Raw genomic sequence first — 14,123 nt, 5'->3', positions numbered from 1 at the left:
TAGTAGAATCCAATTCAAATTTTAACTGGGGCTGCTTATACTGATATATAACAGTGAATCTAGAGGACATATTATTGTAAATCTCCTGTCTCAAGTAATGAGACGCCACTGCTGAGTCTCCATAAGCTGTCTTGACCACTCTTGGAACTTCTGTTCCCTCCTCACTCTTTATCCTTTTCTCCAGCTTTAATTTTCCTCCATAGTATTTGTAACATACTATATATTTTGCTTACTTTGTTCCATGCTTGTTAGATGAATGGTAACATCGTGAGAGTCTCATTCTCTTACTTAAAAAAACTTGACTTGGAAAAACCTAAATTTATGTAATCTGATGACAAATCTTGGAGAAGGCAATGGCACCCCACTCCAGTACTCTTGCCTAGAGAATTCCAGGGATGGGGGAGCCTGGTGGGCTGCCGTCTATGGGGTCGCACAGAGTCGGACACGACTGAAGCGACTTAGCAGCAGCAGCAGCAGATGACAAATCTATACTGTCAAAATTCTGGGGCCTCTAGAGTACAAACCTCATTTAGTATATTTTAAAATAAGGTTCTGTTTTGGAAATTTTTAATTTGCTTATATCTTTTAAAAAACTCATACTTTTGTGTAATGAGGTGCTTACTCAGACGTAGTTTTTAGTCACCCTAGGAATCATGATTAATCCTGGGTCTTATTTAATATAATTTTAAATATAACTCAAAATAGTTCTTACTCTGTTTTTGACAGACGGGATAATAGTTTCTTTATAGTCTTTATGTCCACAAACTGGTTTTACTAGTAATGGTTATAGTTTTGTTGTAAAACTTTTAGAATTGAGAAATGTAATTTTTTTTTTACAGTCTTCCTATGTGACATGTGGTTTGTAATATATATTGTCCAGCTAATATTTTCTATCAGCAACTAGTTAATTGATGGTTTGATCCTACGTATAGGATCAACATATAGGGGCTTGTTTTACAGCATAATGATAAATTGTACTTGTGTCTACTTTCATTTCCAAGGCTAATTATTGTCTCTTTTATACCCTTTTGATATTGCAGTGAGCCCCAATGGAGAAAAGGTGTATAAATAAACCATTATAACCTAAGCAGAGTGTTAACTTTTATTGGTCAGTATATCCTTCGCTTATGTATGGTTCAGATTTGAGTTTTCTTTGATAGAATCTGAACTAGTTATAGACTTAAGGCACGGAAGAGATAAATATTGAGAATCTTTGTAACAGAAAGCATTTTCTGTTTAACTCCATCATTTACTCACTCTTACAGTCATTCCTGAGCTAATTCAGTGTTTTTCAACCAATTTGCTATATATTTACTATGTTCCAGACACTGGGGATACAAAAATGAACGGGAGAAACTTGCAGCCTGCAAGGAACTCACCATCTAGTGACTATTCACTGCAAGCCACAGGAAGCCCTTTCTGCTATAACCAAGGGCCATGCCAAATCCACTGATAATTCCCAGCAAAATATCACAGCCATGATTGCCTCGCCATATGCATATCAGTGCCTGACATGCTTTTGTAAAGGTGTGAGGCAGTATTTTTGTTTCAGCTTTAGCAGATTCGGCATTGCCCCCGACCCCATTTTAGTCTGCTGCAGTTTCAAATGGCGCAGATAGGAAGCCCTGAAAATGTATACTTGTACATTTTAAAATTTCCCCTGCTACACTGTTACCACCCCCTGTTTTCCAAATGCTGCCATTAGTGGTTACAATAATCATCTGTAATGTTAGCTTCTAAGAACCATGGTACAAGAGCTTCTTTTATAATTTCCCAGATGGGAAGGAACACATGTACAAGCCTGTTAGAGCTGCAGAAACTGGAAGCAGCACTGTGTAGATTTGTATTTTTGGAACTCTTTGGGCTTATTTAAGCTCTCAATGTCAAACTTACGTATCCATTAGAAATCAAATACCAACTCAGGGGAAACTCATGTGCCACACCAAGGGGAATAAATCATATATAAAGAAGTTCATAAAAGGAACTCCTAGAAACAGCTATTTTCATACTCAGACTAATGTTTCATGTACCTTTTGCAGGATGCCAGATAATAAATGTTGATTATGTAAACCAGGGTCATTCCGGTTGTTTGGAGGACTGTCTCTGAGCATTTCTGTTCTTTGCTTAAATAGTAGTGAAATGCAAAGTTCAAAAGCAGGAAAGGGAAATAATTATAAGTTATTCATAAGCATATGGAATGAAGCTGTTAATTAAAAGGATTTTTAGTGGCCCCCATTTCTTTCAGTGTTTTTTTTTTTTATTTTAACAGAGTTCTGTGACTTGTAGTCAGAGACCTTTAACAAGGAAACTCAGTTGTTGGGCAAAGGTATCTGAAAGTCAGTTCAATGTTAGTTCTTTTTTCATTGTCTCTCTGAAGGTGACTACCCTAACTCCAAAGGGAACTACTTTTGCACTTAGATTATAAAATGAATTTGTCTCTCTGAATGTGAATTTTTTCAAGCTCAGCTTCACCCTTAATTTTAGATATTTTATGAGTTTTAGAATCATATAATTACATAGTTTCTATTTGCTGAGGCTATAAGTATTTTTAAAATTTTCCATCCTTACTTTACAGAAAGGAACATACGAAGTTGGATCCTTTCTCATCTATAAAAGAGTAAAAAGTGATAGATAAACTCAGACTCCCAATCTTGGCTTTCCTTTTAAAACCACTAGTTCTGGGGATTTTGGTTTATTGGGGAGGGGAGGTAGGGGAGAGAACAGGAGCCAGGAACCAGTACTTATTTCCAGACATCACTGGTGACAGCAACTTTTATAAAATCACTAGGTGTGGAGGAAGAAGGTTAGGAATTAACATTAAATTGTTTATTGATTTATCCATTCAGCAGACATTGCATGGTTTCTGTATTCCAGGCACTGTACTACCTGCTCCTTGTACACACTTCCTCTGTCATCCCCCCTAAAGATACAGTCCAGATATACATGCATTGCAAATCTACATGCAAAAACAAAATTGTAACAGTGTTAGATGAAAACCTAAGAAAATGGTTAAACAGTCTCTGAGTTATTAGCAAGATTTAACCCTATAGAATTCTGAATTTTCTTCTGATGCCAGAAGAGCCCCCAGACAAAGTCCAAAGCCAAAAAGAGAAAATATTTATAGTACATGGAATAGATAAGGGTTAGTAAATCTAATAAACAATAACAAAAACAACAAAAAAGTCCAAAAACCTTTAAGCAAAATGGGCAAAAGATTTGATGGGAAAGTTTATAGGAGAAGTGTAAGTAATCTATAAACAAGTAAAAAAAATGGCCCAGCTTCATTCATTGAATATAAATTGAGGTACAATTTTCCAGCTATCAGATTGCCAATGTCAAATGAAAGAGAAACAGCCAGTATCATCCAGTTACTCAGGATGAACGGAAAGAGGCTCTTTCTCATACTGATGCAAATTCATGGGCCCAAATGTGAATTTTTAGAAAAACAATCTATTAAAATGTAAAATGTTTATAGCCTTTGACCCAGCAAGCTGAGTTTTAGTTATCTCCTAAAAAATAGAAGTCTCACTACTAAAGGTTATTTATCCAAAGATACTTATTGCAGCAATATCAAGTGGCTAAGAACTACAGGCAACATGAATGTCTGTTGCTAGGGGAATGGTTAAATACAAAATAAATCCATGACGTGAAATATTATGTGACTATTTAGAAAGCCAGTGGTAGAGTCCTGTGTATAATAGGACTCTTATTAGGGAAAACAGAACACACAGTTAAAGAGTTATTTATATGCAAGTGTGTGTATGTTTTTATGATCAGAGAAAAAGCTGTTTAAGGCCACATACACAGTTACTATTGGTTACCTTGAAAAGCAAGGATGGAAATGTCTTTTTAAAACAACAACAACAACAACAACAACAACAACAACAAAACTTCTGTATTGTTTGACTAGTTACAACAAGCCTGAATTTTGTAATGTAAAATGAAAAAGACAATTGCGAAGATAAAAAATAGAGAAAGAAAAGAAAGGGGGAAGTGGCCAAAGAGACAAGAGAAGACCAGGAACATACAGTTTCTTAGAAGCAAGAAGGAATATTTTCAGAGGAGAGAGGATTCCATGTCAAATACTGTTTAGAGATCAAGTAAGATGGGGACCAAGAGGCATTTGTTGTCTTTAGTGGCTGTCCTGGTAGGAAGGAGGGTCAGAAGGCTACTAGAGTGGGATAAGGGGAGGTTAAGAAGAGGGGAGGGAGTGAGACAGGGAGTGTGGATCAGTCTTTCAGCAGCAGTCTATGCAGTGGAGGAGAGATGTCAAAGAGAACACAGGGAACTAAGCAGAGACTTGCATGATTTCTTTTATTTCTTTTAAGAATTTTTATATTTTAAGATGGGAGAGACTTCCAGTCCTTATCCCTGTGTATACTTGCCACAGTTGTGCATCCTGTAGACACAGTAGAAGGCAGAGAAAGGAGATCAAAGGTGCTAGAGGTAAGCAGGTGAATGTGAGGACCAGCTTCTGAAGATGCAGGAGAAGCTGGGCTGAGGCCTCTTTTAGACCAAAGGAAAGACATCATGTCTGAGATTCCCAAGTATCACAGGCAGTGGTTCTTAAAGTCTGGGTTGGGACCCTCCTAGGATGTCTGCTGAGAACTTGTGATCTGATTTAGAAATGTGGGTTGGCTCTTAGCAGTGCCTTAGTGTGAAAAATGTGCAATTCAATTAAGTTTCTTAAAAACTTGTATTTGACTTGGAGCCATTGTGTGTGTGTGTGTGTGTGTGTGTGTGTGTGTGTGTGTGTGAGAGAGAGAGAGAGAGAGAGCGAGAGAGAGAGAGAGAGAGTTGCTCAGTTGTGTCTGACTCTTTGTGACCCAATGGACTGTAGTCCACCATTCTCCATCCATGGGATTCTCCAGGCAAGAATACTGGAGTCGGTTGCCTTTCCCTTCTTCAGGGGATCTTCCTGATTGAACCCAGGTCTCCCACATTGCAGGCGGATTCTTTACTGCCTGAGCCAACAGGGAAGCCTCTGTAGCCACTTACCAACCAGAAATAAATTGTTGAGGGTTATTAAAATTTTCTATTCTCAAATTGAAATCGCCATGCTATGAGAATTTATTCTAATTCGGTATTTGCTTCAGAAGTCTGCCAAATACTCAGTGCTTGGCAGTGATTGTAAAGTACATTCACATAGTGGTAAGTCCCACAGTTTTAATTCAGGACAATTTAGTATATCATCAGTGTTGGCTTGAGTTGATTATGACATTCGATTGTTGCTATTCTTGTTTTTTAATTATAAATTACAGTAAGTTTAGCTTTATCATTATCAGTTCAACCTCTCAACGTTTCTGTTTTTGTCTTATAATATTCTTATAACTAGACTTTTAAAATACATATGTCTTGTGGTTCACATATGAATCATCCGTGATCATTTTGCTTAAGCAGATATGTATGTAACACCCTGCCATTTGCATGTACAGTGGCATACTTCATAGTAATATGTTTCTTGGCAATGTTTACTATTTAAATAACTTACAGTACATTATCAAGATAGATATAATAAAATTCCTAGGGTATCTTAAGATTTTGTTGTTGTCTGGTGATATAAATCATGTTTATAATGCATCTTCTTCCTAGGAAAAGTAAATTTTAAGCCATTTGTAGGTATTATATAAATTATAAGACATTGTATATCTTGCTAGCAGAATGTTTACTGTAACTTAACTACGTTTTTGTCTAATCCTTTATTAACACCAGATTCACTTTTCCCTTCTTGGAATGTGGGAACAACTAAAAGATTGGTGGGGATCTTTTTATTACTATGGTGGAGTTTGATCAGAATGTTTGAAAGCTGTCACTATTAAAGAGTGACTAGATATGTGGCAAAGCATGTATGGAGTCTCGAAACTTGAATCCAGGTGACCCACACTTCTGGCCTTATTGCTGGCAGACAGTAAGCTGGTCACCAGGAAAATGTTATGAGAGCAAGTACTAATGACATTGTGTTTTTCATTAACTGTTTAAGGATGTGAATGAAGACCCAGGAGAAGATGTAGCTCTCCTTTCTGTTAGTTTTGAGGACACTGAAGCTACTCAGGTGTACCCTAAGCTGTACTTGTCACCGCGAATTGAACAGTAAGTATTGGTGTCATAATTTTATGTAGCCTGAAGATTCTTCTTGTTAATGAGATGTGATTGCTACTTCTTTTGCCAGTCTTAAATTCTTAAAATGGTTCTCTTTATTGACTTTTGTTTTCTTAAAATGAATTGTATTCAGCGTTTAGATTCCAGATTAAATACAGACAGTATTTGCCATAGTGATCTTTGGATAAGACTTAGCTCTGCAGTTTGTGATGTGAATACTATGCCTGGGTCCAAAACTGTGACTCCTTACCAATGTCCCTGGCTATGTGTGGTTGGGCTTCCCCTGATGGCTCAGTGGTAAAGAATCCGGCTGCCAAGTAGGGTTGGGAAGATCCCCTGGAGAAGGGAATGACAACCCACTCCAGTATTCTTGCCTGGAGAATCCTGTGGACAGAGGAGCCTCGTGGGCTACAGTCGACAGAGTTGCAGAGACAGATACAACTGAAGTGACTTGGCATGCATGCACTGACTAGTGGAGAGAGGGAACCATGCAGCCAGGGGAGAGCATTCCAGACAGCAGGAGGGAGGCTGCTGGGGACTGGGAATCCCAACTCTGGGGCTGGTGCCGCTTGTATGAGCTCCTGAAGCACTCCCCTGCATCCCTAGTAGAGTGCACCCTAATAGTTAATGCATGCGGGTTAACCCGTTTGCCTCCCCTCCAGATAGCAACTCTGAGGATGGTGCCCTGCTTGCCAGACTGATAGGTTAGCCCTATGTCCCCTGGTAGTCCATGGGTTTGCAAACGACTGAGCAACTGAACTGAACTGATGTCCCCTAGGGCTTCCCTGGTGGCTCAGTTGGTAAAGCATCTGTCTGCAATGCAGGAGACCCAGGTTCAGTCCCTGGGTCAGGAAGCTCCCCTGAAGAAGGGAATGGCAACCCACTCCAGTATTCTTGCTTGGAGAATCCCAAGGACAGAGGAGCCTGGCATGCTATAGTCCATGGTATCACAAGAGTCAAGACATGACTTAGCGACTAAACAGCAACGTATGTGGTTACCTTAAAGAGGACTGCTGAACAGCATCCTACTCAGTGTCTTGTGTATTCACAACTCTTCTCATTGTTTGTAAAAATGTAACCAGTATCCTGACAGTATTAACTTATTCAGAAGTTAGTGAAGGGAATATTAGAAGCAGATAGCTTAAAAAGATGACATATTTTTTTTGCATTGGAATAGTTCTGTATCACTTTACACAACATTCAGACTATGTGGTTCCAGTAGTTTGATGTTACATTTGTGTTTTAACTCAGTAACTTTGTTCATCAGTAATGAATCTTATAAGCACTAACCTCACAATGTGCTTATTGTTGGCTAAAGTGCTTTAGTAGCTTATTCTACTTCAAAGGAAGTTGAGGTTCATTGAAAATGGATTGTAAGCAGATTTGGTTGGGAACTTCTGACAGGACAGATTTTTCATCAGCAGAGAGAGTTTTTACAGACTCTGCTTGAAATGTATTATTAAAATTCTCTGTAAGTCATCTAGTCAGGGTTGGCTGATTTCTGTCTGAGATGTGGTCACCATCCACATTCACCCCCCTCTCCTTAGTTGCTCTTAATTCATGAATCATGGACATACCATCTTAAACACTGATAAAAGACATGGCTCTTTATACTCAAATACGGAAGATTATGAGCATTAATAATCCACAGGCATTCTCTCATCTATTTATATACCTCTGACAATACCTGGAACAGGATCTTAAAGTAGTAGTCACTCAATGAATCTTTTAATTTTTAATTGAAAATACTGAACCATAGCAGTAAGAGGCCAAAGGGTATTGGAGATAATACAGTGAAGTGGTAACAGCAAGGGTTCTGAAGTCAAGCATATGTGATTTAAACCTGGATTCTGTCACTTACCAACTGGCAAAATAGTTAACATCTCTGAATTTATTGCCTCATCTGTAAAATAGGGGTAATCATACCTTTTTCATAGTTTTTTTTTTTTTGAGGATTATATTAAATACTGTTGATAAAGCATTAATTGCAGTGCCTGTCACTATAGCAAGTTGGAGCTGGTAATGTTATTATTATTGATATAGTTTACAGGAGAAGAATGAGTGACTGAGTGAGTGGTTAGTAGGACAGATTGGGGCAGAAAAGGAGAGGATGAGTAACCATGTGAGCAAATACTACTTCCAGAGTAGCCACTCAGTACATACAGAATGCATTAAACTAAGAAGGTATTTTGATGATGAGAAAAGAGAGTTGTAAAACAATCACAAGATATAGGTAATAAGAATATTATCAGTTCAGCTGCAGCCAAGAATTTGCCAGCATTTACATTATTTTTCTTTGAAGTGACTGCTCCTAGTTTGCAGGTAAACTTGCTAATAAAATATTTCTCACTCTAAAATCAAAGATACGGTGGGAAAAATTATTAGTAAAGGGTATATTTTAAAAGTGATTTCCTATTTCTAAAATCTAGCTTTCTACACCCCCAACCCCTTTTATGTTAAGAACTGGCCACAGCTTACTTTTCCAGATCAGTTTCCTGTCATTTCTCCCCATGTATTCTGTTTTCCTGTCCTTTAGGTGGACTCCTTCACTTGAAGTTTTCTACATTCACGTGTACTCTCTTGCCTCTGTGCCTTTACTAAAACTGTTATGTCCATGTAAAATGCCCTTCTCTGATGCTGTCTTTGTGTTGAAATATTATACATTTTCTAAGACTTTTTTCAAATGCTGTCTACCACCCATTTTCCCTGGGAAAAATTAATCTAGCCTTCCTCTGAGTTCTTACAACACTAAACTTAAATCACTCTTATAATCTGCATACCATAGATTTAGTTGGTGTTGTGCTTTTTTTTCCCCCATCTTTTTATCTATATCGCAAGCAACTCACGGGCAAGGAGGAAGTCTTTTCATTCTTTTAATGCTTTTACAAATGGAGTGCAGGGTAAATAATATCAAATAATAGTAAATAATTGACAGTGTTCTAGGGCAGTAAGTAATTTTCGCAAGAAAATGTGAAAATGTATCATTGAGAGGTTGTACGTTTTTACTGTTTGATACAAATGCGGGAGACCTGGGTTCGATCCCTGGGTTGGGAAGATCCCCTGGAGAAGGAAATGGCAATCCACTCCAGGACCATTGCCTGGAAAATCCCATGGACAGAGGAGCCTGGTAGGCTACAGTTCATGGGGTCGCAAAGAGTTGGACACGACTGAGCGACTTCACTTCACTTCACTTCCCTTAATAGAAGTGCATGTGTAATACCAAAGAAACTGATTAAACGTTCTTATATCCTTGAGTAAAAGTTGTAAAAATCAGCTTTTAGAGAAAGTTAAAATGGAAAGTGGTCAAATTGTGGTATGATCTTCTAAGGGCTTACATAGTTGTTAAAGTTGTTCGTATCTTAGCCTGACTCTTATAGAGTTCAGAGCATAGAAAAGAAGTAATGTCATTTCACTAAGGTCAAGGTCATAGGATAGATTTTAGGAACTGAGAGAAGAGAAGTTGCCACTATCTTTGATATTGTGTTAAGCTCTCGTTTCTGTGTTTCATACAATCCCGTCAACTTTTAACTGTTGAGGCACTGATTATAGAGTCAGACTTGGAGAGTTCTTTCAGGAGTCATGGGAAAAGCATCCTACGTGAACCCGCCCGAAGCCAATGCCAGACGCTTGCCCTAGCTCAGGCTTGCACACTTTTTGGCCTCTGCTGTGGCTCTTTCGAGGAAGTCCCAAGTCCCATGCACTGTATTTGACAGGCAGGAGCCCTGGAGATCGACAGCCTGATCCACAGTAGGTAAAAATTGATTAAAGACTTTTCATGGCATGGAGAGCTATCTTGAGCCTGGGAAATAACCTGTTTTAGTCTGACTGATGTAATGTCTCTGCCCCAGCTAGTCCATGCAGTAGGCAAGGGCACTGTGCTCACATTAACTAGTCTCAAAAAAGGAAAAGGCTATTCTGGGGTCTTGTCATCACATATAGGAAGAGGGATAAATTTATTTTACCCTAAAGATTTCTAGGGATATGGATACCAAATGCCCCCAAATTAGAGGCTCCCACAAAAGAGAACATCTGTCAGAGACACTGGGTAGAAAACTCCCAAGTGTATTATAATTTATGAAGCTCTGCAATGCGGTCTCACTTCAGAAATCTGTTGTCTGATGTTTCTGGCAGTGCCGGGACACATGACTGACTGAACGCCTGTATAGTGTTTAGATGCTTGTTGTTTTCTGGTCTCTCGCTGTGTTATGTGTATGGCTTGCAGAGTAAAAGGTTCTGAGAACTTTGTGTTCTTCTCCAACAAGGGACTTTTATAAAATGCACATGTTTCAGGGTCCATACATCTGTTTTCAAAGGAACCCAAGCCAATCAGTTGAATTAGACACTAAGTAATGTTCATTTAAAAAAAAAAAAAAAAGTGGTAAGGTATGCAAGAAAAGCTAATGGTCAGTTACGTAAAGTAGATTTTGGTTGAATAACAGGAGGGGGGGGTGGTGAAAAACTAGATTCCAAACCAGTTGCCTTTTTTTCCTGGCAGGAAAGCTGGAATCGTAGGGTTACGTCATCAGAGCTGGCACGAATCCTTCCTTGCCTTCACCTCCGCCCCAGACAATGGCAGTTCCAGCGGTGACACCAGAGGTCAAATGGCAGCAGAGGCTGCACAGTTCTCTTCCCCAAAAGGTGTGGGCCTGTCCTTGGCCGCAGCCGGTTAGTGGGAGTGGTTTGAAGAAAACCAGCTCGTCACTCCCTGTGCTGTTCCCACTCTGTGCATAAAAAGAGGACTTCAGCCCCTGAGGCGGACCAGGTGGCATCTTTCACAAGTACAGAATTTGTTTTTAGAACTTTGTGTTGTTGAGTTACAATCCCGCCTTGGAAATAAATACTCAAAGCTTACCAGCCCACAGACATTCACCATTAGTGAGGCCTGTGCGCCTGCGAATATCGATGCATTCATTCTTTCAAGCAACAAAACACATTGAAAAGTGACCCAGTATAAGGTCCTTTACTAGATGCTTCAGAGAATATCAAGAAAAATGAGATATGGCTTATGTCCTTAGTTTGCATATAATCAGTAAGGGAGATCAGAACAAATATGGCAAGTTCCAACTTGTGTGTAGAAATAGCACAATAAGACTTGGCATGAGAAGCCCTCTGTTCCTCTACTTGCTAACTGGCAGTCTTGCTCAAGATACTTTAACCTTTTTGAGCCTCATTTCATCTTCTGTAAAGGGAGATACATCTTAAGCTTCAGTTTCATTCACTCCAAGGGGATATGGAAGTGCCTACAGTAGTGTTTAACTCATGGTTGATGTTCTGTTAGTGCTTCTCAAGTTATATTAACACCCAAGAAAAGATATTAATTACTGAAAGACTTCAGGGAAAGAGAAGGAGATCATAGTTCCAATCAACTTGTTGAGGAGAGGACTTTGGAAAACTTTGGAAAGTATGGCTCTGCCAGTGTGATGTGGCTTTTCTAGAGATTAGATATGGTAATACTGTAGCAATAAAAATATATTTGTTTAGTGTTTTGAAATGTTCAAGTTGCTCTCCAATTTACCATCCCATCTAATCTTCATGGTAATATTCCTGGCTTGCATTTTTTAAAATTGACGTATAGTTGATTTACAATGTTGTGTTAATTTCTGCTATACAGCAAAGAGACGCAGTTATACACACACACACACACACACACACACACACACACACACACACATGTTCCTTTTTGTATTCTATTGTGTTTTACCATAGGGTATTAAATATAGTTCCCTGTGCTATACAGTAGTTTCTATCTGCTCACCCCAGCTTCCCACTCCATCCCCCTGCAGCATCCTCCCCTTCGGCAACCACGAGGCTGTTCTCCGTGTCCATGAATCTGTTTCTGTTTCATAGATAGTTTCATTTGTGTCATAGTGTAGATTCCACATCTCAGAGTGGTGTTTGTTTTCTCTTTCTAACTTCCGTAGTGTGGTAATCTCCAGTTGCAGCCGTGTTGCTGCAGATGGCGTGGTTTCATTCTTTCCATAACTGAGTAGTATTCCATCGCATATATGTGCCACAACTTCTTTACCCAGTCATCAGTAGATGGACATTTAGGTTGCTTCCAGGTCTCGGCTACTGTGAATAGTCTAGCATGAGTTTCATGATACATCTTTTCCCCTCTAAAAGCTGGATTTCTTAGATCCTTCCTGGTATCCTTCACTGTCTTTGCTTCCTTTCCCAACACATTAAATTATGCTAAATTATGTTTCCCGTGATTCCACCCTAGGGCTCTTTCATGGCCTCACCTCTTTGTGGACGACCCCCAAGTCCCCATTTTGAATCCCAGCTTTTCTGCCTGTCTACAGGTCTGTTTTTCTAGCCATTTGATAGATTTTGTGTCTGTGCGTTCAGCTGACAACTCAAATTCAGAGTGTCTGAAATGAAACTCATCATTCATCGAGTGGATGTTTCTGCTTTGCAACCTTCTTTCTGTTCACAGTGCTCTCGTGGTCTTCAGTGCCCAGTGCTGTATCTCAAGATCAATAGTCAGCCCGTTGTTTGATGCTAGAAACCCTCTCTCCACAATGTCTTTATTTTTGTCATTCTTCCTGTCATTTTAGTTCTTCAATTGCCATGTCTCCTGATAGCCTTTTAACTTTCCCTGCTATTTCAGTTTATTTAGCACAGAACTCTCCTGTCTTCTTAAAGTAAGTTCTAGTCATTTCATGTCCTTTCCTTGCTCCATCCACAACACCAGTGCCTCCCTGTTACCAACTAAATCAAGCACATCCCTCTCATCATCCACAGTATTCTCTCTTTTAATCCCATCTGGTCTTTCTACCCTGATCTGGCCTCTATATTTCCTGTTGTTCAGCCAAACTGGTTTTTGGTGTGTGATTTCCTGTGGACACAGTTTTTATTTTTTTCACTGTCATACCTTACTCCTTCTTATACTTGAACATTAAATTTCTTTCCCTCTCCTGTGGGGTCTGTCCTCTTAGGCCTTCTCCCTCACCACCTCCTTTGTGGCGCGATCGTGACCACCGCCGTCTGTGTCCACAGCATGACTGTACTCTCCCCTGGTTGTCCTCTGTTGTCATATTGTTTCCCTGGACTATAAACTCCTCATGGGTGGGCTTCTTCTCCCAGCAGTTGAGGCCTGGCGAGCCTCAGCCCACCTCCTGCCAAGCTGGCCCTGCCCTTGGTCCCCACGTGAGCTCAACCACAACCCCCACTGATTAGACTCCTTGGTGGGGCAGAAAGCTCTGAACTCCTTATATCCGTGCCTGCGAATGCAAGTGGTTTCCATCATTATTTCCTGTTGCTGTGCTTTGTGACCAGCCAGCAGGCTTGTTCCCCTTGTGGACCCTGGCTTTGTTTGGAGAGGTGGAATTTATCTTGTAGAGGGGCTTATCAGCTGAATCCTGGAAGTGGTGCATATGCTTGTGATCTCATATAATATATAAAGTATGAAGTGTTAGTTGCTCAGTTGTGCCCGACTCTGCGACCCCATGGGCTGCAGCCCACCAGGCTCCTCTATCCATGGGATTTTCCAGGCAAGGATACTGGAGTGGGTTGTCATTTCCTTCTCCAGGGGATCTTCCCAACCCAGGGATTGAACCCAGGTCTCCTGCACTACAGGCAGAGTCTTTACCATCTGAGCTACAAAGAAGCCCATGTGATTGCATATGACCTGTCAACTCCTCCTTCTGTGGCCTCTCCAGCCTCCCTTTCCCTGTCTTTTCCCCTTGGTGTGCCTAGCCACAGACATAATCACTGTGAATATTTGGCTGGCCTGTAATCCACAAAGGCTGGGATAAACTGAAATTTGACCAAAGGGACTAGAGAAAAAGAGGATGAAGAGAACCAAATATTAATACTTAGAATTAATTAATTAATTAATTCTTAGAATTAGGGGTAAGAGTCAATGAGATTGTAGATATTAAATTCAGATAAACCAGATAAAATAAGTTAAAAGCAGTGAGCTAATCCAGTATTTTGTGAATTTTATTTAAATTTGATACTGAATGCAACATCTTAACAGGAAGGGAAATTTTCATTTTAGATGCTAAAAAGATTTTTTAGAA

At 39.7% G+C, this 14,123-nt stretch overlaps 1 protein-coding gene across 2 annotated transcripts in view; it reads left to right on the top strand.

Moving 5' to 3' along the window:
• The window catches only part of BABAM2 (BRISC and BRCA1 A complex member 2), a 399,166-nt gene that overhangs the window by 200,268 nt on the left and 184,775 nt on the right, over positions 1–14,123 (top strand). For both annotated transcript variants that reach the window (XM_052647953.1, XM_052647954.1), the window contains exon 6: positions 5,981–6,090. In XM_052647953.1, the coding sequence (XP_052503913.1) occupies positions 5,981–6,090 (110 nt within the window). The remainder of the gene's footprint in view (positions 1–5,980; positions 6,091–14,123) is intronic.

The sequence above is a fragment of the Budorcas taxicolor genome, chromosome 11 (genome assembly GCF_023091745.1).
Source record: "Budorcas taxicolor isolate Tak-1 chromosome 11, Takin1.1, whole genome shotgun sequence".
Taxonomy (NCBI): Eukaryota; Metazoa; Chordata; class Mammalia; order Artiodactyla; family Bovidae; genus Budorcas; species Budorcas taxicolor.
This window is presented reverse-complemented; position numbering and strand designations above follow the sequence as displayed.